This window comes from Eucalyptus grandis, chromosome 1 (assembly GCF_016545825.1).
Source record: "Eucalyptus grandis isolate ANBG69807.140 chromosome 1, ASM1654582v1, whole genome shotgun sequence".
In the NCBI taxonomy this organism is placed as follows: domain Eukaryota; kingdom Viridiplantae; phylum Streptophyta; class Magnoliopsida; order Myrtales; family Myrtaceae; genus Eucalyptus; species Eucalyptus grandis.
The window spans coordinates 7,480,574-7,502,785 of record NC_052612.1 but is presented as its reverse complement, the minus strand read 5'-3'; the positions used below and the strand labels follow the sequence as shown (position 1 = coordinate 7,502,785).

Sequence of the window (22,212 nt, the reverse complement as noted above, 5' to 3'; positions counted from 1 at the left end):
AAATAGCCTATGAACCTTAACCTAATGTATAATATAATCCATGAATTTGAATTTAACGTATAATATTATTCGTGCATTTTTAATTTGTTTAATGCGATCCTTAAACTTTTGGTAAATATTCAATTTAGTCCATAAGCTATATGAAAATGTTTAGTATTGTCATTCTATTAATTCAAATTCAAAAATCATATTGAATACAGTTCATGAACTAAATTAAACATGTATCAAAAGTTCAGCAAACATATTGAACAAAATTAAAAATTCAAGAATGACATTGCACATTGAGCCAAAGTTGTGTCATTTACCCTTTGAATGAGACAATATTTTAGGAGGGTATCAATGGGAATATGAAAATATGGACGTTGAGATTTTTCATGCACAGGCCTCTTTGCCTATTTAGGCAAGTGCACAGCGTCTTGCACCGAAATCAGAGTGAGGGTGATATTGATACAGACGTCCTGGAAGAGAGAGGCAATGGCGAGAGACATAGACGATCTGCCGAAGAACAAGGCAAACTTCTCAGCTCTCACGCCGATATGGTTCCTGGAGCGGGCTGCGACGATTCACCCGAACCGGCTATCACTGATCCATGGCTCGGTCACCTTCACTTGGCTTGAAACTCACCAGCGATGTCTCCGGTTGGCCTCCGCTCTCTCCAAGCGCTCCATCGGCGTTGGTAGCACGGTGCGCTATCTCTTTCTCTGAAATACTCGTCTGTCTACATTTCCCACGTTTCTGGCTATGATGGTGAGAGATGACTCGAATGCCAGGAGCTCCTGTTTCTTTCGGCTTTACTTCGATAAGGAAAATCATGTACTAGCATATTTTATGTAATTGCATCTACGATTCTCATGAATCGCGATTTCTTTACTGGTTTTCTAGACTCTTTGATCGATACGAGCACAATGGAGGATCAGATTCTCATTTGTTTGGTGACGATTGGTTGACTTTGGCGATATAAATCCGTAGGGACTCACTTGGAACGTTTGAATCATGCGAAGTTCTTCTGTTCTAAATTTGCGTTGCTTGTTATACTATCCATTATCGTTTCAGGCGTCCATCGTGATTCTCTCTCCTTTCTTCTATGCTTGCTACTCATTCTTTGCCTGTGTGGGTGGCGCTGTGCAGGTTGCAGTGATTGCGCCGAATGTGCCTGCCATGTATGAAGCTCATTTCGGAGTTCCCATGACCGGAGCTGTCATAAATTGTGTTAATATACGTCTAAATGCGCCGACGATTGCATTTCTTCTCGAGCATTCATCTTCTGCCGTGGTAATGGTGGACCAAGAATCCTTTCCGTTGGCTGAGGAAGCTCTGCAGATAATAGCGGAGAGGAGTGAGAAAGACTATAAGCCTCCACTTCTGATCGTCATAGCCGATGGAAGCTGTGACCGTGGAAAACTCGAACACGCTTTGGCAAAAGGGGCAATTGAGTACGAGGAATTTTTGGAGACCGGCGATCTGGAATTTGCCTGGACACCACCGGAAGATGAGTGGCAGAGCATTAGCCTTGGCTATACTTCCGGCACGACCGCCAGTCCGAAGGGAGTGGTTTAAGCCATCGAGGCGCGTACCTGATGTGCATAAATTGCCCTCTTGTCTGGGGGATGAATGAAGGAGCCATCTACTTGTGGACTTTGCCGATGTTTCACTGTGATGGCTGGTGTTTCACCTGGTCGCTGGCAGCTTTGTGTGGAACCAGCATATGCCTTAGACAGGTGAAGCTCCAAGGTTCAGAAATTGCTACTATTTCCACAAATTTGGTAGACAATTTGCTGCCTGAAATAAATAACATAGCATACACATAAGTGAAATGTTTCATCTGGGTTTATCGAGAATTATTTGCTTTTAAGTACCGCGGTTTTCACAAGAAGGAATCCTAATAGGTAATTGAATATCTCGAATGTCATATGGATTGATTGTTGTGTCAACTCTAGCTTATTGATGCCCGAGTCATAATCCATGTACTTCGTTGATCCCATACGGAAGGTCAAATCTGGTAGTTTGTTTGGATCGAATAAGATAATTCTTTCTTCAGATGCGTATCTGAGCCCTAGTCATAGGGACAGATCTTGAAATTTACACATGGTTTAGGATGGATGGTGTAATATATAAACAAACTTCTTGTTTCTTGCTTTCTTGACGGGGACAAACCTTGTTTTCATGTCTTCTTGTCTTCCTCAGGTAACAGCGAAGGCAATTTACTTGGCCATCGCCGAACATGGAGTGACTCACTTCTGCTCTGCGCCCGTGGTTTTGAACACCATCGTCAACGCAGCACCTGAAGAAACCATTCTCCCTCTCCCTCACACCGTCCACGTAATGACCGCCGGTGCTGCCCCGCCCCCTTCCGTTCTTCAAGGGATGTCCCAAAAAGGCTTCCGGGTCACGCACGTATATGGCCTCTCGGAAATATCCGGTCCTTCCACGATCTGCGCATGGAAGCCCGAGTGGGATTCGCTGTCGCCGGAACATCAAGCCCGCCTCCATGCACGCCAGGGCGTTCGTAGCACCGTGCTCGAAGGTCTCGACATCGTGAGCACTCCCGACATGAAACCTGTCCCCGCCGACGGTAAAACCATCGGAGAGATCGTGATGCGGGGCAACACGGTCATGAAAGGCTACTTAAAAAACCCGATAGCCAATGAGGAGGCCTTTGCCGGGGGGTGGTTCCACACCGGGGATCTCGGCGTGAAACATCCGGACGGATACATCGAGATCAAGGACAGGTTAAAGGACATCATCATCTCCGGAGGCGAAAACATAAGTAGCGTGGAGATCGAGAATACGCTGTACACTCATCCGGCGATTCTGGAGGCGTCCGTGGTGGCGAGGCCCGATAGCCGATGGGGAGAGTCTCCTTGCGCGTGGGTGACGCTTAAGTCGGGAGTGGACGCGTCCGACGAGCGGCGGTTAGCGAATGACATAATGAAGTATTGCCGGGAGAAGATGCCGGGTTATTGGATCCCCAAGTCCGTCGTCTTCGGGCCGTTGCCGAAGACGGCGACGGGGAAGATACAGAAGAACTTGCTGAGGGCCAAGGCGAAGGAAATGGAACCTGTCAGCTACGTCAAGTCGTGATTGGCACCGTGGCCGAGATGGGTCTGATCTCAAAGAGCAAATCAAAAGGTTGAAATAACCGTTAACATGCGAAGCTGATCAAGGCACCAACGTTGCAATGACGGGCTGTGGAGTTGGTGGTCTACTCTAACTGCCTTTGAACAGAACTAGACCTCTATCTATTTTGTACTCTTGAAGAATAAAATAAATAAATAAAAAATTATTTGCAGTTGGTCAAGATTATTAAGTTTGAAATTAAATAAAATTTGACCAAATGGGTATAGGCATCCAAAAGAAATCTTTTGAGACTTCAAGGTCTATAACAAGAAATTGCTAGACAGATTTCACCCATATTCCCTCCAAAGCAATCTTTGAGTACATTATAAGTTTCTGGAGGGTGGATACCAAATTCAAAAGCTGGCATTATAATAATTAGTTCTTTCATACGTGCTATAAGCATACTTGATTCGAGATGGATTTAGATGATTTTCAGCAGAAAATATTGATGGGAATTTCCAAAGTTAGGATATATGCATAATTGTGAGATCCGTTAGGGAGCTGATAAATGAATTAGGCACAAAAAACCGAGAGAGAAATGAATCGGCTGTTTAAGGAAACTCAAAACTTTTTCACGAATAAGCGTTGGACAGAGCATGGAACGCGCATCTGTGCCATAGAAAGATCTTGCTTATGCATGGATAGTTTTGCCGTTCGATAGAATACAAAGGAGTTTAAGGTTGAAAAGAAATGCAAAGCACGTAATTTATAGAAGTTCACAGTTCAACTTTGAGGCCGGAATCCACTATGTAATTTTTGAGATGTTAAAGCATCTTCTACTTAATACTCTGGTTCCACGAATGCAAACTATCCACGCTAGACTTAACGCTCCCTTCTCTAATTACACATACTCAGACTTCTACAGAGAAACACAATCAGTTTTACACAGCTTCTACAGAGTATTACTCCTCGTGCGTTGATCTTATAGCTGTGATATCTCAAGATGACAATGGAAAATTCAAACCTCACCAGAAGCCGTTGAATCTGCCATCAATAGTCACAAAATACCACTCTGCAAATCTATAAAGAAAGTTTCCCAAATCGTTCTAATCTTCTCTAACTCACTATTTGTGGATTTGAATGCATATAATAAGCTGTAAAACACCGAATATGAATTCAGATCGAATAGATAAAATTATTGATTTTTTTTTCCAAGATAGTAGAGGCTCCTAGTAGAATCACTACTCTTCCTGTAGCGTAAACATCTTCTTTATTTAGGTCCATCTAAGTTTCTACATACCCACTCTGTGCTCCTTCTACATTTACCTTCAAGTATATTGACGTCCTTATGTTATGTAGATTGTGTAGCTCTTCCTTGGTCCATTCAATACTTGTCGACAATCACACGTCCTCTAGTCCGTTCACCATTTGCAAATTCCAATCATTGATTGACGTCTTCATGTCCTCTAGTCCCTTCACCTTGCATTGGTCCATCCAGACTACTTGACAAATCACACATCCTCTAATTCGTTCACCCTCCACAAAGCCTGCTGAGTATCAACATATCACTCGTGCAATACAATGTTCAACATTTGCAAGGTCTCTCTAGTCATACACATAGGACTCTGTCTATATAGAGATAGTATCCCATAGACACTCAAATACATATGTCAGTGTACTTCGAATATTTTATTATTCTTAAAACACAATAGGGACTTTTCCTTTATGGTAGTCATAATATATCGAATTTCGATTACTAACGAACTATTCATAATATTTTCTTCATTTTTCTTGTATTGAGATCGCACGGGAATGCTTTGGCTTCATGAAAAGAGGACAATATATCTGAAAGTTTGCTTTATACATAATATTGATGTAGATAGATCGTTAAATAGAATAATAATAATAATTCATAAATTTTTATTTTTCTTCAATTTGCAAAAGTAGGGTCTGATAATTGAAATACTCACTTACCAACAAAGGATGCAGCAATAAATCTCCTCTTCTCCTAGGATGACCACAACACAAAAGGTTCACGAGACTGCTTTTGCTAGAAAAAGTAGTGAACGTATAATTTTATATAGATAGATAAATAGAGAAGACGACAATGGCATGTGAAAAATATTGAAATAATTGTTTCTTTTTCTCTTTCTTTCTGGTGATGGAAATAGTTCATGGTCATTATCACATGAGTCATTTCGGCCACCAGCCGTTTGAGTTCTCCAGCTGGCATTCCTGATAACCCTATCTCAATTGCCAATGGCGGATTTGAAGTGTGCACATAGAATATAACAAATCATCAAAAGATTTAAAATTAAGGTTTTATTTATTTTCGTAAAAAATGAATGATTTAAAAATTATTTTTCTAATAACAATTACTTGTGTTACTCACAAAATGAATGAACAAAACATATTTTTATTGACTACTAAAATTTTTAGACATGAATTGTTGTCAATAATTAAAATATTTTTTATTTAATAATTATTTCAAAAATATTACAAATGATTTTTAGGAAAATATTTTCCAAAACATTCATTTTCATAAAATAAACATCGTATAAATTGGCCAAATTAAAATATTTTAGACTAAATTAGCATCCATACATTACTTTAGGATATGTTTGGTAATTTTCCCTCCCCTTTCAAATATAATTTGTAAAATTTTGACTTATTGCTTCATTATGTCCCTAATAAAAACTAACATTATAAATTAGAGGAAAAATTATCAAAAAAGCCATAAACTTATTACAATCGTGCCAATTCAATTATAAACTTTTTAATTTAGGCAATATAGTCATATACTTTTAACAATGTGCCAATGTAGTCCATCTAGCCAAAATTGATGACGTGGACGGTGGATCTCAGCCATCCTACATGGCATAATCGATGGTAAAGTTCAAATTTTTGTTAATCTTTTTTGTTTCCTTTTTTGTGAGTTAATATCACAAAAAATCTCAAATCGATATACATGCGACAAATTTACTATATTAATTTTTGTTAGATTTTACCATCAAATTATTAAGTTGGATGACACGTGGTAGTTGATAAATATATCAGTTTATGGTTTTACCCTTCGTTTATTATAGTTATATTAGTTTGTGGTTTTTTGTGACATTAATATAATTTAATGGAAACTAAATAAAGGTAAATTTATTGCAAATATATTAATTTGAGATTTTTGTAATTAGTTTATGATAAATTTGTTAGAAGTGTACCAAATTTGGGATTTTGAGTGGTACAAAAATGTGTTTAAAGTATTTGTCATAGGAGTATCAATTTGAGATTTTTCATGACATTAACACAATTTTTATTGTTAAGGGCTTGCAGAGGGCTACCACTATTGACCAAGGCCCACCAACCCCCACTAGCCATTAGACGACAATTGGCAAGCACTTGCTTGGCTATAATTGCAAGTCGCAAGCCCTTGCTAGCTATTAAGCAGGGGTTTGCAAGGCTCATAGCCGTCACCAACCATGTCCGAGGTGGCGAGCCCTCATCAGCCATTGACTAAGAATCGCAACCCTCACCTAATGATTGGCAGCCCCTTGCCAACCCTTAACAATAAGCAAAGAAAATATAAGAAAAAATTTAGAAAAATTCAAAAAAAATTCATGTTAATATCAGCCATTTTACATAAGAGTACACGTTATCAATTTCCAATAAAAAATGATCAGATAGACTATATTGGAAAATTATTAAAAAAATTTAGTCTAAATTGACCAAATTGAAATACTTATAACTGTATTGATACAATCTAATAAGTTTATGATTTTTTTGATAATTTTTTATAAATTAGATCGTATTAAAACCTTCCCTCTGCAATAAAAAAGAATCAATCCATTTAAAATGAATTTTTTCTCGACAAAAGTACAGATCGAAAGATGCTTGGGACTGTTAGGTTGGACCCGTTACCAGGGACGCCGAATCCTTTTGAACCCAAATGAACCGGCCTTTTATTCAAAAACACGGGTCGGTCCAGAACCTTGTTTTTTTTTTTTTTTTTTTGAACAGAACTCAGCTCACGATTTACTCCACTGTTCACCTCTCATGAAAAGCAGTGCAAAAGGAATTAGACTTTTGGTTCAATACAAATTGATTTTGGATTCCCAATTTCGATGAGACCCACATGACCCGTGGATGGGAAAATGAATTTGCAATCCTATTCTATTTGGAAATTTAAAATATTAGATTTCTGATCTTGTTAAGTTTTACTTGGCTTCCATCAGTGAACCCATAGATTCGTAACAAATAATTTAAACCACAAGCACCGTGGGCAAAAGACAGGTGTACTTAAAAAAAAAGCTATATTACAAAACCTTATAGAACAAATATACATGATGCACGAAATTCATTAGATCCATCGGCATTTTGAGGAATATTTTATGGCGATTGCATCGAAAGATTGACACAATGTATATAAGACCTACTAAGCTGAATTATTATCATAAAGCTTTTTTTTTATTCCTTGATTGATTCAAGACATTTAAATGTTAAATCACACGTTTATCTATCAACTCAAACTTATCGAAAAATTGATAGTTGTGCCACAAAAAACCCATGGTTTTTGATAAGCTATTGTCCATCTTATGATAATAAGGCATATTAATAAAGCATTGGACCTAGCTTACAAATTTCATGCTCTTTTGAGAAGATTTTAAAAAATAATAGCACTATTGCACCATGAAATGATTTTATATTTATTTTTTTTTAAGTAAGTCAAATGAGACGTGAGCTATAACTTTAAAGAGTAATCTATGCAAGAAATTATTTCTTGCTGGTGCCCAATTAATATACATTTGTCCCTTTTGATACCCATGTGCTTTCATGGTGAATGTCATTTTCAACTAACACCAATTTGGACTCTTTTCCTAATGGAGGCGCATTCCATATGTCATTAGACATAAATGAAGCAGTAATTTGCATGTCAATTCAAAAGATTAAAGCCTACATAATTGACAAGACATGATGTATTGTAGCTAAATGTTTTGGAGGTCATTTTTATAGGAGGGTTCAAATTCCTAAATTACCCCTGTACGCTACTCATGCACCCAAGGAGTATGCTCATTCAACACGCCTCTTACTTGTGGCTGTCCAACTCTTAATTCGCAGCCTCTTTTCTTTCCAGAGTCGCCCGAATTGATGCCAGGTCAGCATTTCCATCTCATTTTTTTTTTTTTCTTTCTCGATTCAGGAGCATGACACACTCTATGGGCCTATTTGGCAACTTGCCAAACAGTGCTTGTTTTTGCTCACCCAACCACCAACGAGGCTCAGCCTTGCCGGTGGCTAGGCGGGCCTCACCCGGGCCTCCCCCAGCCACTGGTAAGTCTCACCCAAGTGCCAGTGACCGATGGACGTTGAAGAAATAGAAAAGAAAGAAAAGAAAAACATAATAAAATTATTTAAAAATTATTTAGATTAGAAATTTTTAGAATGATATTAATGTAATTTTATTCCGAAAATTAAAATTTTGGACAGTTATCAAACGACTTAAAATGTTAGAAATTATTCTTGAAAACAGAATAAAAAAGAATTATTTCTTATCAGAAATTATTTTCAAACAGGAGCGTTAAAATACGTTTACCACCCTCAAAGTAATAAACGCGACTGCCGATAAATTCGAGCCTTTGACAAAGAGCATGACGATCACGAGCATGCTATCTTACGTTGTTTTTAAATTAATACCATCATGAGCTGTTTTATCTTATTAATTAATTAATAAATAATTATTACTATAGTTGATGCGAGGTTCGTGTGTAGTTTTTCTACTTTCTTACATTAAAAAATTCGTGTGCGGTTTCGGTCGGGGACCTTCACTTCTCTCCATCGTCTCCATAAATACGAAGCAAGAGCGCATGGACTGAACCAGTCTCCGACCCGCCACCGCACTTCTAGAGAGAGAGAGAGAGAGGAGAGGGAGGAGGAGGAGGAGCGATGGCGAGGGACATCGACGACCTGCCGAAGAACGCGGCCAACTACACGGCCCTGACGCCGCTGTGGTTCCTCGACCGGGCCGCCACGGTCCACCCGGACCGGCGGTCGCTCGTCCACGGCGCCGTCGCCTTCACCTGGCGCCAGACCTACCAGCGGTGCCGCCGCCTGGCCTCCGCCCTCTCCCGGCGCTCCGTCGGCCTCGGCAGCACGGTACGGCTACCTCGTGCTCTGCTACACTCGCGCGCTCTGTTTTTTTTTTTTTTTTTTTCCCGTTTCCGCGTTTCCGGCGATGAAACGACGACGACGACGACGACGGTGAAGTAGTTCGGCTTCTGGATGTGGAGACAGTTGAGTGTTGCGAGCTCCTAGAGGTTGGTGAGCGGACGAGATGCTTGTCCTTTCCCTGTCGGGCAACCGTACGAGGACGCTTTAGCCTCGTGCATTTCGTTTTTAGTTCGACGAGGAATCGGCTGATGAGTCAATCCTGTATCGGCGGCGTTGTTCGCGTGTTCCGAGTCTTCGATTTCCCTCTGATTCGAATGCTGATGTGAGGTTCTCTTGATTTGATGCGAGGGCCGATGGAGAATTGGATGCTCATTTCTTGAGCGATGATGAATGGTTGACTTTGGTGTTGGTCGTGTGATCCGCAGGGACCGTCGTTTTCTTTTTGAAAAGACTGAGAAGGTTTCAATAAACGCGAAGTCGATGTTTGAGCTGAGATGTAGTTGAGTACTGGGAAATGAGAAACTGATGGTTTTAAATCTGCGATGTAACGATTTTGAACGGTGAAATCGGAGCTGAACCGAGCTAGATGCGTAGAATTGAAGTATTGGGTCTTGTTTATGAAGAAAGTAGGGATTTTTATTAGGTTGGATGGTTCAGATTGCCAACTTATACATGAAGTTTTCACGGCAGAAATTTTGCCTAATGTTAACTTTATCATTTCTTTGTGATGAAGCAGGACATTGTTGGGATGTGATCAAGTTTTGATTTTCACCAATTGATACTTAGAAATTTGTTTGGAATCTGCTTTGCTCGTTATACTTTCTATCATAATAGTGGGCGTACATTATGATTCTTTGTGTCTTCTTCTATGCTTGCTGCTCATTTTTTCAATGTCTGGATGTCATTCTGCAGGTCGCAGTGATTGCGCCAAATGTCCCTGCCTTATTTGAAGCTCATTTTGGAGTTCCAATGGCTGGAGCTGTAGTAAATTGTGTCAATATACGTCTGAATGCACCAACAGTTGCTTTTCTTCTTGGCCATTCATCTTCTGCAGTCATAATGGTGGACCAAGAGTTCTTCCCTTTGGCTGAGGAAGCTCTGAAAATATTAGCAGAAAAGAGTGATAAAAATTATAAGCCTCCACTTCTGATTGTTATAGCTGATGAAAACTGTGACCCAAGAACACTAAAGTATGCTTTAGGAAAAGGGGCAATTGAATATGAGAAGTTTTTGGAAACTGGAGATCCAGAGTTTGCTTGGAAACCACCAGAAGATGAGTGGCAGAGTATTACTCTCGGTTATACATCTGGTACAACTGCCAGTCCCAAGGGAGTTGTATTGAGCCATCGAGGAGCATATCTCATGTCTGTAAGTGGCCCTCTTGTCTGGGGGATGAATGAAGGAGCCATTTACTTGTGGACTTTGCCTATGTTTCATTGTAATGGTTGGTGTTTCACCTGGTCACTAGCAGCTCTCTGTGGAACCAGCATATGCCTTAGACAGGTAATCTTTATGTTTCAGAAAATGCTGTTTTTCTACAAATTCTGTAGACAATTTTTGCTGCCTTAATATCGTTTAAAGCATAATGGAAGGAATTGTTTCATTCATGTTTATTACAAGGACAATTTGTTCTAACTAGTCTAGCTTTTTAAAACCCTTCTAGTAGGGTACCAACATACATGCCTATCGCTTGGTCGTGGTGGTTATTACAGTTGATATATGCTAGGGCCATATGATCAGATATGGAAGGTAAATTTAGTAGATTTTTAAGGACTGAACTAGAGAAAATTTTGTTATAGGGGCAAATTTATAACAATCTATATAATCGGTCCAAATTTATTTGTTCCAATTATTAATATAAAACTTCTTCTGTACCTGGCATAATTATTTAACTGTCTGCTAAGTTTTCTCGAAGGTGAGATGCAACAATTTGTCGGACGGTAGCTAAACCAAGTATTTCTAGAAAATTTGTGGGGGAATTATTTGATATTTCCTATGAGAAATGGAAACTCGCTAATATGCTTCAGAGAACCAATGGGGGTAATTGCGCCCTCTTGTCAACACATTTTTCTTTCTGTGCTTCTTTATCCACAAGCTTATTCCTTGTCATGATATTGAAATCTTAGATATGGATAGACAGTTGCTTTCTGAAACTCAAAAGTTGAGCCCAAAAAGTTTGGATTTTCAACTTTGTCTAGGTCAATACCCACTTTAAGCAAGTTACTGAATGTGCTAATGTGTGAGTAAATGCCTCTACTCTGTTAGACATCAAAACTTCTAGCTTGCTTAACAGAGAAACCTTTTGTTGCGTCTTTTCTCGCCCTCAGGTAACAGCTGAGACAGTCTATTCGGCTATCGCCAAATATGGCGTGACTCACTTCTGTGCTGCACCCGTGGTTTTGAACACAATAGTCAATGCCGCAGCTGAAGAAACAATACTCCCTCTCCCTCACACCGTTCATGTAATGACAGCTGGTGCCGCCCCACCCCCTTCTGTTCTCTTTGCAATGTCCCAAAAAGGTTTCCGTGTTACGCACACATATGGGCTGTCTGAAACTTATGGTCCTTCCACCATCTGTGCATGGAAGCCTGAGTGGGATTCGCTGCCTCCAGAACAGCAGGCCCGCCTCAATGCACGCCAAGGCGTTCGTTACACAGCTCTAGAAGGTCTTGATGTCGTGAGCACTCAAGACATGAAACCCGTTCCTGCTGATGGTAAAACCGTAGGAGAGATAGTGATGCGGGGCAACGCTATAATGAAGGGCTACTTAAAGAACCCAAAAGCAAACGAGGAGACTTTTGCAGGGGGATGGTTCCATTCTGGTGATCTTGGTGTGAAACATCCTGATGGATATATTGAAATCAAGGACAGGTCAAAGGACATCATCATCTCCGGAGGCGAAAACATAAGTAGCGTAGAGGTTGAGAATATTTTATACTCGCATCCAGCGATTTTAGAGGTATCTGTGGTTGCAAGGCCTGATGTCCGATGGGGAGAGTCTCCTTGTGCATTTGTGACGCCGAAGCCGGGAGCGGATAAGTCCGATGAGCGCCGACTGGCGGAGGATATAATGAAGTTTTGCCGGGAGAAAATGCCGGCTTATTGGGTTCCAAAGTCTGTCATCTTCGGGCCATTGCCTAAAACGGCTACGGGCAAGATACAGAAACATGTGCTGAGGGCCAAGGCGAAGGAAATGGGACCTGTCAAGTACAGTAAATTATGAGTGCAACTGGGTCGAGCTTCTTTAGTCTCTTCTGCTTGTTAGTACTATGAAGCCAGGAGTACTTTGCGTGTAATCTTTAATAATGGTACACCTTCCTACTTTTCTTGAGAAAACTAGTAATCTTCCTGATGATACCGTTACATTTGGACACTTGTCGGAGCTAATTTCAGGTCGCAAGGCCTGACTTTGCAAGAGGGCATAATTGGGCCTTCGAGATGGCTACTTTGCTGGGCTCCTCACGTTTCGAGGAAGGTGCACTTGCGTACGAGTCGGTGTGTTTTTCGCTGGACATGGGGTTGGGTTTTGCTTACCTCCTCTTTCATCAAATCAATGGATAAAGCCTTGGCCAGAAAATGATAAACAGATGAATAAACATTGTCTAGACGAAAGAAAAGAATGCTCACGAAAGAAAAGAATGCTCATTAGACTTGCCGGCTACCAATCGGGTGTCGACACTTGGATTGAAGCCTGCGGGGTGTAAAAAAGATTATCTATTGGATGGGGTTGTAGACTTTTCGTAAAGCTTATGGAGGGAAACCGAGCAAGAGCGATGGCGAGAGAGAGATATATCAGCAAAAGCCCGAACGGGTCGGTTTTTGAATCCGTGGGTTGACCACACTTTAGTCTCCATCAACTTTCGAGCTTTTCTTTATCACCATCAATACATGAAACAAAGCAGAAAGGAGTTTTGAGTGTTTATGAAGCAACTCGCGATCTGCGCCGATTAATTTCAAATGAGATCTGTCGTAATTATAAAACGTTGACTAGCATAGCCCCTGAGGTCACTCGCTTACCCATTCAATCTCTCTTTCCATCTCTCCAAGACACCCTCTTCGTCTAACTTTATCTCGTCAAAGGTGAAACGTTGAGAACGGTCGGGAGGGAGGAAATGATGAGAGGGAGGAAAGACATCATCATTGCAAGTTTCACACAAAACGACGGAAACGACGGCTCCCACTTGCCCAAATTCGGGCCGAACTCCACCAGGCCAATCATCGAGATCTCACCGCATCTTCCTCCCACGAGGGACAAAGCGCACGCCCGCGCTCGTCCGGTTCTTGACGTTTTCCTAGAAACGCACACCCTCGATTTCTCACGGATGACCCCAAGATTTAGAGGGAAGGACGGTGGGGATGAGAGGGGGCTGGCTGTCGGTATGGGGATGATGAGCACATGATCGCTCGATACGGCGAGGCCTCGCCATGGACCGGCTTTGATAGCGATGTCCTAACAGCCTAAGCTCCCCCAATTATATAAAAATCAACTCTAATCTTCTCCAAAAAATCAGAATAAAAGATGACGAAGAATTAGACCTAGGCAAACTGAAATTCCAAGGGGGGCGCTCTTTTGAAGGATTCCTACACTTCACCTTCGCCCCAACCACCATGTGACCAAACCCCCCCACGCCCCCATTGATTAATTTTTTTGTTAATTAAAATTAATTAATATGCCAAGTTAGTTAGATTTTTGCTTCCAAGTTTACTCTCTCCATCCGATTTCAATCTCACCTTCCACATATATATGCCCCATATTCTTGTCTCACCTCCTCACTCCATCCTCCCTCCCGCTTTGATTCCTCCCTTTCTCTCTCCGTCTCTTTCTCTCTACCCCAACTTTTTATCTGTTTCTGTGGGAAACTTCTGTGTTGCTTTTCCTTGCATCTCTCCCTTTTCTCTTCTGCAAGGTAATCTCTCTCCCTCTCTCTGTACTTTGCTGGGGTTTGGCCTTGTATAAATTGAGCTCATGCCCTCTGCCCATTTCATTTCTCACTCTGTTCCTTGGCTCCATTGTGTTGTCAGTACTTGCAAATCTCTCTCTCTCTCTCTCTCTCTCTCTCTCTCTAAGGGGCAAAGAGGGTATTAAGGTTTTTGTACTTTCGTTTCTGTTTCCTACGCAATTCCTTTGTTTACCATGTCTCTCCGACTGGGACTGAGCAATGACCATTACTGTCTGCAGCAGCGAGACATGGCGGACAGCCGCAGAGGAGAGGGCTACGGTTCTGCCCAAGAACACGAGGTACGCCCCCCATTTCTTGATTTCCTACAATGAAGTAGGTAGACTGGCAAGCGCCGGACCTCTTTGCTCATTACCATAATCTTCATTGCTTGAAGAGAGAGAGAGAGAGAGAGAGAGATTTGGCATGATATGTGTCGACCATTGAATTTAGAGGGAGATTTGGCATGACATGTGTCGACCATCGAATTTAGCGGTTCTGATTAGGTGGGCTAGGAGGATAAGTCTCAAGTCCGAGCAACCGATTCGAAAATGACGCCGAATAGGCAATGGGAATGCACTGGAGATAATTTCTTATCAGACATAGATGATTCATCCATTTTCTTTGTACTATTTGCACTGCGTAATATCAACATCTTGAAACATAAACAGTTAGTCGTTGGCATCACTAAATTTCGCTAAGAAGACATGTCTGCTCATTAAATTCATCAGCGTCATTAGCGACCGAAGAAATAATTATTTTTCGGGTTGGTTTTATAGTTTGCAAATTTCCCAATTGAAATGTCTCCAAAATTGACTAGAAGATAAATGTACTCCTTTCATTTCGTTGGAAAAATTTATCTAGCAAAAAGGAAAATAATAAATAGCAAAATGCCCCAAAGATATTTAGGAAGGTCAGATTCGGGATGTTTTCACTCCTTGGGGCCTTCCTGGGATTCTTCTTTCTGGCATTATTACCAGAATCATTACCTTGATTTCATCGGAAGCTTAGGATGTTAATCGAACGGTTAAGTCAAGGTGGTTCCCGCATCTGACGGCTACAAAATGGACACGTAACGTAAAGTTGGTTCCACGTACGTCCGATGTACGTATATCCCCATGATAGTGTCGGCAGGCGCCAAATTATGCCAATTCCACGTTCTCACGTAATTAAAAGGGAAAATGAAAAAGCCCAACACACAGCAATAGTTGCGAAAAAATAATAAATAATAAATAATAAACAGAGAAGACTAGAGACAGTTGACGTTGTAATTTTCAATATTTAATTTTGGCACAACTTACTTAATTTTTTTTTTAATTCGAGCCTAATCATCAAGTTATATACATATAATATTATACGAGGAATTATTTACACGCAACGATATTAATTACTTTAAGAAGAAAACGACTACTTTTTGCGCCGTTTTATCTTCCACTTTGCTTTTGCTTTTGCTTTATTAAGGTATAGTGAACACTCTAGAGCTAATCCAGCTTTTTCGTGGCTGCTAATTCCATGCCGGGATCATTTGAAACACCCGATTGACGACCTCGCTCAGAATCAATCTCTCAATTAAAATGTGGATAGAATTTCTTGTCGTCGACGATGGAAGAGATTCGCATCCTTTCGTCGTCTTTTGAATTCGTCTTTGATTTATCCATGATAGGATGCCTCATCGGAGAAGAAGTATGGGGGACTCGTGCCCAAGAAGAAGCCCTTGATTACAAAGGCAGGGCATCATTAACTCAAGAATTCTTGATCAATTCACTTAATTTTGAATTAACCATGACATAATCATGTGGGTGCAGGACCATGCAAGAGCCTTCTTTGATTCAGCAGACTGGGCATTGGGCAAGGTAAAAGTACCAAAAACCAAAAATAATATCTATCACATGTTTAATAAATGTCATTGTACCAATTAAATCCTAATTTCATCATGAATGATTTTGGTGCAGCAAGGAGCCGTTGTGAATCAAGAATCCACAGCACCAGCGGAGACATTGCGTCCAAAATTACAGGTCAGTTTTTCGAACCGGCACGTCATCCGCATGCTAGATCGCATTCTTGAAATTTCTCGTGTTATTATTGTTGCTGCTGTTGTTAAGATAAATTCAAGGAATTGGCATGAATCAAGAAGTTATTGTACAGAGAACACCGCACCAGCGGCTCCCCCCTCGAAGACCCACTTGCACGTCGGGACCAGATGGTCCGGTGAGTCATCAAAACCCAGATCGGCTAAGGAAGTATTCACCACTTTGGTAGTAAAATGTCTCGCTACTAATTTTTTTTCCGTGCTATTTTCGCAGGCCGAATAAAAATTTCCGGGTTCCCAAGGAGAGAAGAAATGGCATCACGAGTTTTTTTCTTGTTGATTGTATGTACATTGAAACTAGATGGACATGTTTAGGTGGCCATGGAAAGAAGTGGGAGCTTGGTTGAGCTGTTGATGCTGACTTCTCTTTTCTTCTATTTTCTCTTATGCTCATGTATGTACAGGCGAATGAGAGAGATTTTTAGGAATAAAAGGATGTTATAATTGCCATAACTATTGTAGAACGCTCATTTTTTTTTATGTCATAATTTTTTAGACAATCATTTAGATGCACAATTTTTAGAAAAATGATCGCTTAAGCGGCTTCGGTATTGGAAAAAATTGAAAATAGAAGAATCTCTTATTGTTGAAATCTATGTCAACTTGGATGAGGAATTAGATTGGGCTTGGTCATGGACTTTGTTTGGATCCACTACATTTTGGGCCTTATTGATGAAGCTATGAAAATATGTACAAAGAACCAGGAGCTGCTATGCTGCAGCAACCTCGTCATGTTGCTGCTACTTTTGTTTTTAGAATATATCGAAGGCTTTCATTGCCTCAAAAAAGCAATAAAATAAAGAGAGAGAAAAATGATATAAAGAATAATTAAATAAAAATGAAGTAGAAAAACTTAGATTTCAAATGAACAAATTCAAACTTAAAAATGATCTTTTTAATTTCAAAGAATGAGGAGCAAGAATATTATCTGAGAAAGTGATTAGATCCGCTGATGTTTAGCAAAAGAAGAATCTGTAAAATATAAATCTACCAAAAAAAAAAAAAAGAACACTATATACCAAGAGACAAAGCCCTCATCCTATTACCGGAACAAATCATCCGGAGATCCGAGCTTTCAGGAAATGCAATGGTGGCGGATCTTCTTTCGCCCCTGGGTTGTTCCACGCGCCTCCTTCTATTGAGCTGGGGTCTCTCTTCTCCGGCGCCTAACTCCTCTCCGGATTGCTTTTCCTGGAGATGGCACCCTTCGGGTCGCTTCACCATTGGGTCCGCATGGGACCGCCTCAGAAGGAAGAGAACCCCTGCTCCTTGGGCTTCTCTCATTTGGGCAGGCGACATTACTCCCAGGTTCCAATTCATTCTCTGGTTGATTGCTAAAAATCGTCTACCCACGCAACAACTCCTTCTATCATATGGTAGAATTGACTACACCACCTGTGCTTTTTGTAATGAAGTCTCGAATTCCACTGACCACTTATTTTTTGATTGCCATCTAACGGCAGCACTGTCGCTTATTTTTGGGCCACTCGTTGCAATCTTCCCTGGCGTCCTAGGCCTTGGAAGGATAACCTCCTCTGGGCTATACGGTTCCTCAAAGGCAAAGATTTTTTTCACATTATAGCACGGCATTCTTTTGCTGCTATGTGCTATATCATTTGGAAGAAAAGGAATGCCATCATCTTTCGTGGAGAGTCGGTCGTCCTTACTTTAATCAAAAATCACCTTATCAAAAGTGTGAAGGACAAAGCTGCAAGTTTTCTAATATCCCGATATCTCGAGGAATAGACGTCTCCAGCGGAGTTGGGGCTTTCACCCAGCTATCTTTAGCGATTGACAAGAACAAGCTTAGATCGGTGTCCTTCAACACCCTGCCTCTTCGGTATCCGGGCGTTGGCTTCTCTTCTGGCAGCGGAGGGTCTTTGCTAATCTTAGCTCTTTGTTGTCTCTCCTAGACCTTCGGTCCTTGCTCTGTTTAGTCCGTGTTGTTCTTTTCTAGTTTCTTGATTGTGCTCCCTTCCACTCTCCCTACATTGTATCGAGAGTGCAAGATTAGGAGCCGGTCGAGTTTTTTGTATATTTGTTCTAAGCTATAATACCATTTACCTTACCCAAAAAAAAAAAAAAAAAAGAGACAGAGCCCTCATCGTCCACCACGACCTGCTATGTATCGGTTAATGATTCATCTTCCGTAAAACATATTATAATTATGTTCAATGTGCAAGTAATAATAAAATTGGGCTTGGTCAATAAAGAGTGATTTCATATTGTTGTCAAATACTATTATAAGTATATCTTCATTGTTGTCAAATACTATTATAAGTATATCTTCATTTTGTTTGACTAATTACTAGCTTGTCAAATTGTCTCACTTTTCCATAATTAGTTTTAATGGGAAGATTACCTAAAAAATTCTAAAGTTATTGCATTTGTGCCAATTCAATCGTAACATTTTCAATTTGGTCAATTTAATTTTAAACCTCTTGACGATTTGTTAATTTAATCATATACCTTTTTTTTATAACAAATCATATACCTTTTGATTATACCAGTTTAGTCTTAAATATTTTAATGATTTGTCAAATAAATTTGCTAGAAATCACTAACGTGACTATTTAATCAATGTTGATCATTTTACGTAGTATAGTTTGAGCTAACATAATTTTTTTTTTTTTTGGTTCCAACTCTTCACCAGTGACCCTTGCTTAGTTTGGGAGAAGGCACCATAGCCCTCACCAGCCACATGCAAGGGCGTCAACCCTTGCCTAGATCCAGGCAAGGGCCTCCATGCCCTCATTGACCATGGCAAGGGGCATGATTCCCTTGCCCATATTATGTGAGGAAAAGAAAGAAAGAAAAAAGAAAATTTAAAGAATGCAAAAAATTATCAATGTTAGTACCATTTATGTCATATAGGATGGACTGTATTGACTAAATAATCATGTAAGTAACTTACAGCCAAATTGACCAAAATGATTAAATTGGTAAATCATCAAAATATTTAAAACTAAATTGGTAAATATTTAAAAAGTTTAGGACTAAATTTGTCAAATTGAAAAGTTTAAAATTGAATTGGCATAAATGCAATAGGTTTATAAATTTTTTGATAATTTTCCCAAGTTTTAATATATGTATGCATATATGTGGACCATTACCCTTTTCAAAGGTTGTTGGGTTCGTTTCCTATTGATTTAAATAGGGCTTCATACTTATTTCTGGTTTTTAACTTATCTTTTTTCTCTTTTCAATTTTTTTCTATTACTTTGTCAAAAAAGTAATTTCCTTTTCACAAAAGCTATTTTTCCTCTATTCAATGTTTTCAATTTCCGTTTCAATTATCTGATAGACAAATTTTAATTTTTATATTTCTAATGTATCATTTTATCGTGAAATCCATTTTATCTTTCTTATCAATGGAGCGAGATATTTTCAACAAAAACTAATGTAAATATTTGAAAAAGGATACAGATTGTTAATGTAACAAAAATTAATCATACGATATACATATGTTATTTTCCTAATTTTTCTAGCAAAGAATTTCAACATATGCATTCTTTAATTAAAGATAAATGAATATCAATCTTCGAATATGATCGTATTACAGAAGAAATTCATTTTTTTTCCTCGGCGGCGTGCGGACTCATGCTAGTGGGTATTAAATGTGGCTCACCTCTTAAACGTCTATTCACAGTTTCTCACCTTACTTGTAGATCAATTTCTTAAGTTGATCTTTCATACCTGATGTGAGAGCGCACAATAGAAGTTCGATGCCTTTACTTGCACCACCTATATGCTCGGAAACCTCCATTCATCCCCCCATCTCTTTCTCTAAAGACAAAGGCTACCATTGGGATCACATTGCACCATAACGCGGCAACGCTCACCTGCCTGGAAACTGGGCTAGGAGTGGGCCACCAATCAACTAGCACACTCGAGAAGATCACTAAGAATGAGTTCAAGTCTAAATCCATCAATATATCCAGTTGGACTCACTTTCACTCAAAAACTTAATTTATTAAGTTAGTTAACCAAGATATATTGATTGTTTTACATCACACCAATTTTTCGATATGAGATTTTTTTAGCACAATTCACACGTATATCTTAGTACCTCACATTGTTGTTATACGAGGTTATGTTGTCTTCAAACTAAGCTAAACCAAACCATTTCACTTTGGACTCTGTATTTGCGACAATACTTCTCATATGTCGTAGTGGAACATTATGTAGGAACTAAAAACGATGGCCGAAAGATGGTATATCTTTTTTGCTCACTTTGATTAAATTTTCCTCATTTAGAAAGGAACTTGTTGTTTTTTTTTTTTTTAAAGAGAACCAATATAATCGAGGACCTTTTTATCGTATATAGTCCCAATGATTCTTGAAAGCTTACTCAAAGTGGATGCGATACGTTTCATATTTTCTACTAATATCATCTCACATCGATTTTTTATAAATTTTATCATTGCTTTATAAGTTTTGCATTAACTTAACTACAAAAAGAATTAGGCTTGACCTTTTATAAATCTTTACTTAATTTAATTTTTCCCCAATTCACTTGGATTATAGCTTAGCTCATCTAAATCCTCCGCTGAGCGGTTAATGTGCAATAAAAGCATTGTTGTGCAAGAACCAGCGGGTCTTTTCATGGGCAACATGCATGCACCATCTCATTCTTTCCACCTATGTATTAATGTGATGTAATTCAATTCTCTTCTGAGAATGACACTGACATGTAAGAATATATCAACTGTCGAAATATATCTCGAACTAAATGCCACAGACAAAAAGTAAATAATAAATAAAAATGGAAAGGGGAGGAGCCTTGGGTCAATTTTTCACATGCTCTTGGGACTTTTTCGGTGATCAATAAATTCATGGGTCGCTTTTGAACTCTTTCGGGTGACCAGAACCCACTTTTGATCTCTAGAAAGATACAAAAAAAGACTCCAAACTATGGTGCAAGTGCTTGTTTCGTGGACTTTCTCCATGCATGATAAGAAGGAAGAAGCTGATCGGTATTAATCGATCCAGGGAGAGGAGGAGGGATTGATTTTGTCCATGGAGACTCAGTTCTTGAGAAGGACCTGGATTCTATGATAACATTAGAAGTTGGCCATCTGATATTCACTAGTCTGATGAAATGGGGATTATTCATTAGTTTGTTCGTCCCCAATCCACCTTGAGAACACTCGATCTCGGGTTTTAAGAATGTCAATAATCATGGTGCTTTCGCCAGCTGAAGATAAGGGTTTACATGGGGGGTTGAGGTATGATATCATGGTGCTTAATGACTTGGTTATTCACAGTTTAGGCTTGTAGCAGGAGTTGATTCGCCTGCAATTCCTTGCGCACACGCATATACGTAATATGCTTTTCTTATATATTGAAAGAACGATTCACAAAGAAGAATGAAGAAACCTGGATAAGCCATTTTCGCCTTTATTACTTGAGGGAAGGACTCATGCAGATCTCTCCCTAGGAAGATGGGGAAGATAAAGCCAGTGACATTGACATAATCTTGGGAGTCTCTTTCGTTTCTTGGTTTCTTTTTTTGTGTAATTTCTATCCAAGTGGCCCCAGATTCCCTGCAAAAACACGAATGCGAGAGAGACGAAGGCTTGAAAATATGCTCTTAGGGCATACACAAATTCTTACCCCATGCAATCTCTTTTATATCCACAGCCACAATACCTCCACAAATCCATAAAAGCAGAGAGTCTTGCAGAAGGGGATTTAATTGGGAGGGAACAAAAAGAATGCGGGAGGGAACGTCAAAACATGGGATCTTGAAGAAGCCCATCACCCCTTTGCATTCATCGTTATCTTCATACCGCCAACCAAGATTTGGGGGTTTATCCTTTTCATACTTTCACATTTAGGATTTATTCTGTCTACTATCACGGGAGATTCCAGCAAGTTTTTCTATTTGCATATATAGTTGTAAGATGTATCATTTTTCCCAAGAGTATTATAATAGTGCCAAAAGTTTTGTAGGGTGTTCATTTTAA

General features: G+C 39.6%; 3 protein-coding genes across 3 annotated transcripts; all 3 read left to right on the top strand.

Annotated features, from left to right (window-relative positions):
• The first annotated feature begins 403 nt into the window (after positions 1-403).
• LOC104441673 (acetate/butyrate--CoA ligase AAE7, peroxisomal) lies at positions 404-3,298 on the top strand. Its single transcript, XM_010054893.3, is given in 4 exon segments — positions 404-684; positions 1,129-1,549; positions 1,552-1,718; positions 2,185-3,298. Coding segments are annotated over 4 exon segments (1,695 nt in total). The 5' UTR covers positions 404-474; the 3' UTR covers positions 3,082-3,298.
• Positions 3,299-8,870: 5,572 nt separating this feature from the next.
• Positions 8,871-12,590, top strand: LOC104441592 (acetate/butyrate--CoA ligase AAE7, peroxisomal). Its single transcript, XM_010054779.3, has 3 exons — positions 8,871-9,201; positions 10,129-10,719; positions 11,544-12,590. The coding sequence occupies exons 1-3, from the start codon at positions 8,992-8,994 to the stop codon at positions 12,438-12,440; spliced, it is 1,698 nt and encodes a 565-aa protein (XP_010053081.2). The 5' UTR covers positions 8,871-8,991; the 3' UTR covers positions 12,441-12,590.
• A 1,692-nt stretch (positions 12,591-14,282) lies between these two features.
• LOC104441229 lies at positions 14,283-16,723 on the top strand. The gene is made up of 7 exons (XM_018869709.2): positions 14,283-14,304; positions 14,400-14,456; positions 15,818-15,880; positions 15,960-16,007; positions 16,107-16,169; positions 16,300-16,362; positions 16,458-16,723. Exons 2-7 carry the CDS (start codon positions 14,406-14,408, stop codon positions 16,464-16,466), a joined length of 297 nt encoding a protein of 98 aa, XP_018725254.2. The 5' UTR covers positions 14,283-14,304; positions 14,400-14,405; the 3' UTR covers positions 16,467-16,723.
• Positions 16,724-22,212: the final 5,489 nt, after the last annotated feature.

What these genes read in the sequence shown, in the direction of transcription:
- LOC104441592 (XM_010054779.3), top strand. Translation starts at nt 8,992, where the DNA reads ATGGCGAGGGACATCGACGACCTGCCGAAGAACGCGGCCAACTACACG. An exon ending in CCGTCGGCCTCGGCAGCACG is followed by an intron (nt 9,202 to 10,128) that starts GTACGGCTACCT and finishes GTCATTCTGCAG; the next exon opens with GTCGCAGTGATTGCGCCAAA. An exon ending in CCAGCATATGCCTTAGACAG is followed by an intron (nt 10,720 to 11,543) that starts GTAATCTTTATG and finishes TCTCGCCCTCAG; the next exon opens with GTAACAGCTGAGACAGTCTA.
- LOC104441229 (XM_018869709.2), top strand. Translation starts at nt 14,406, where the DNA reads ATGGCGGACAGCCGCAGAGGAGAGGGCTACGGTTCTGCCCAAGAACAC. An exon ending in AGAAGCCCTTGATTACAAAG is followed by an intron (nt 15,881 to 15,959) that starts GCAGGGCATCAT and finishes ATGTGGGTGCAG; the next exon opens with GACCATGCAAGAGCCTTCTT. An exon ending in CAGACTGGGCATTGGGCAAG is followed by an intron (nt 16,008 to 16,106) that starts GTAAAAGTACCA and finishes ATTTTGGTGCAG; the next exon opens with CAAGGAGCCGTTGTGAATCA.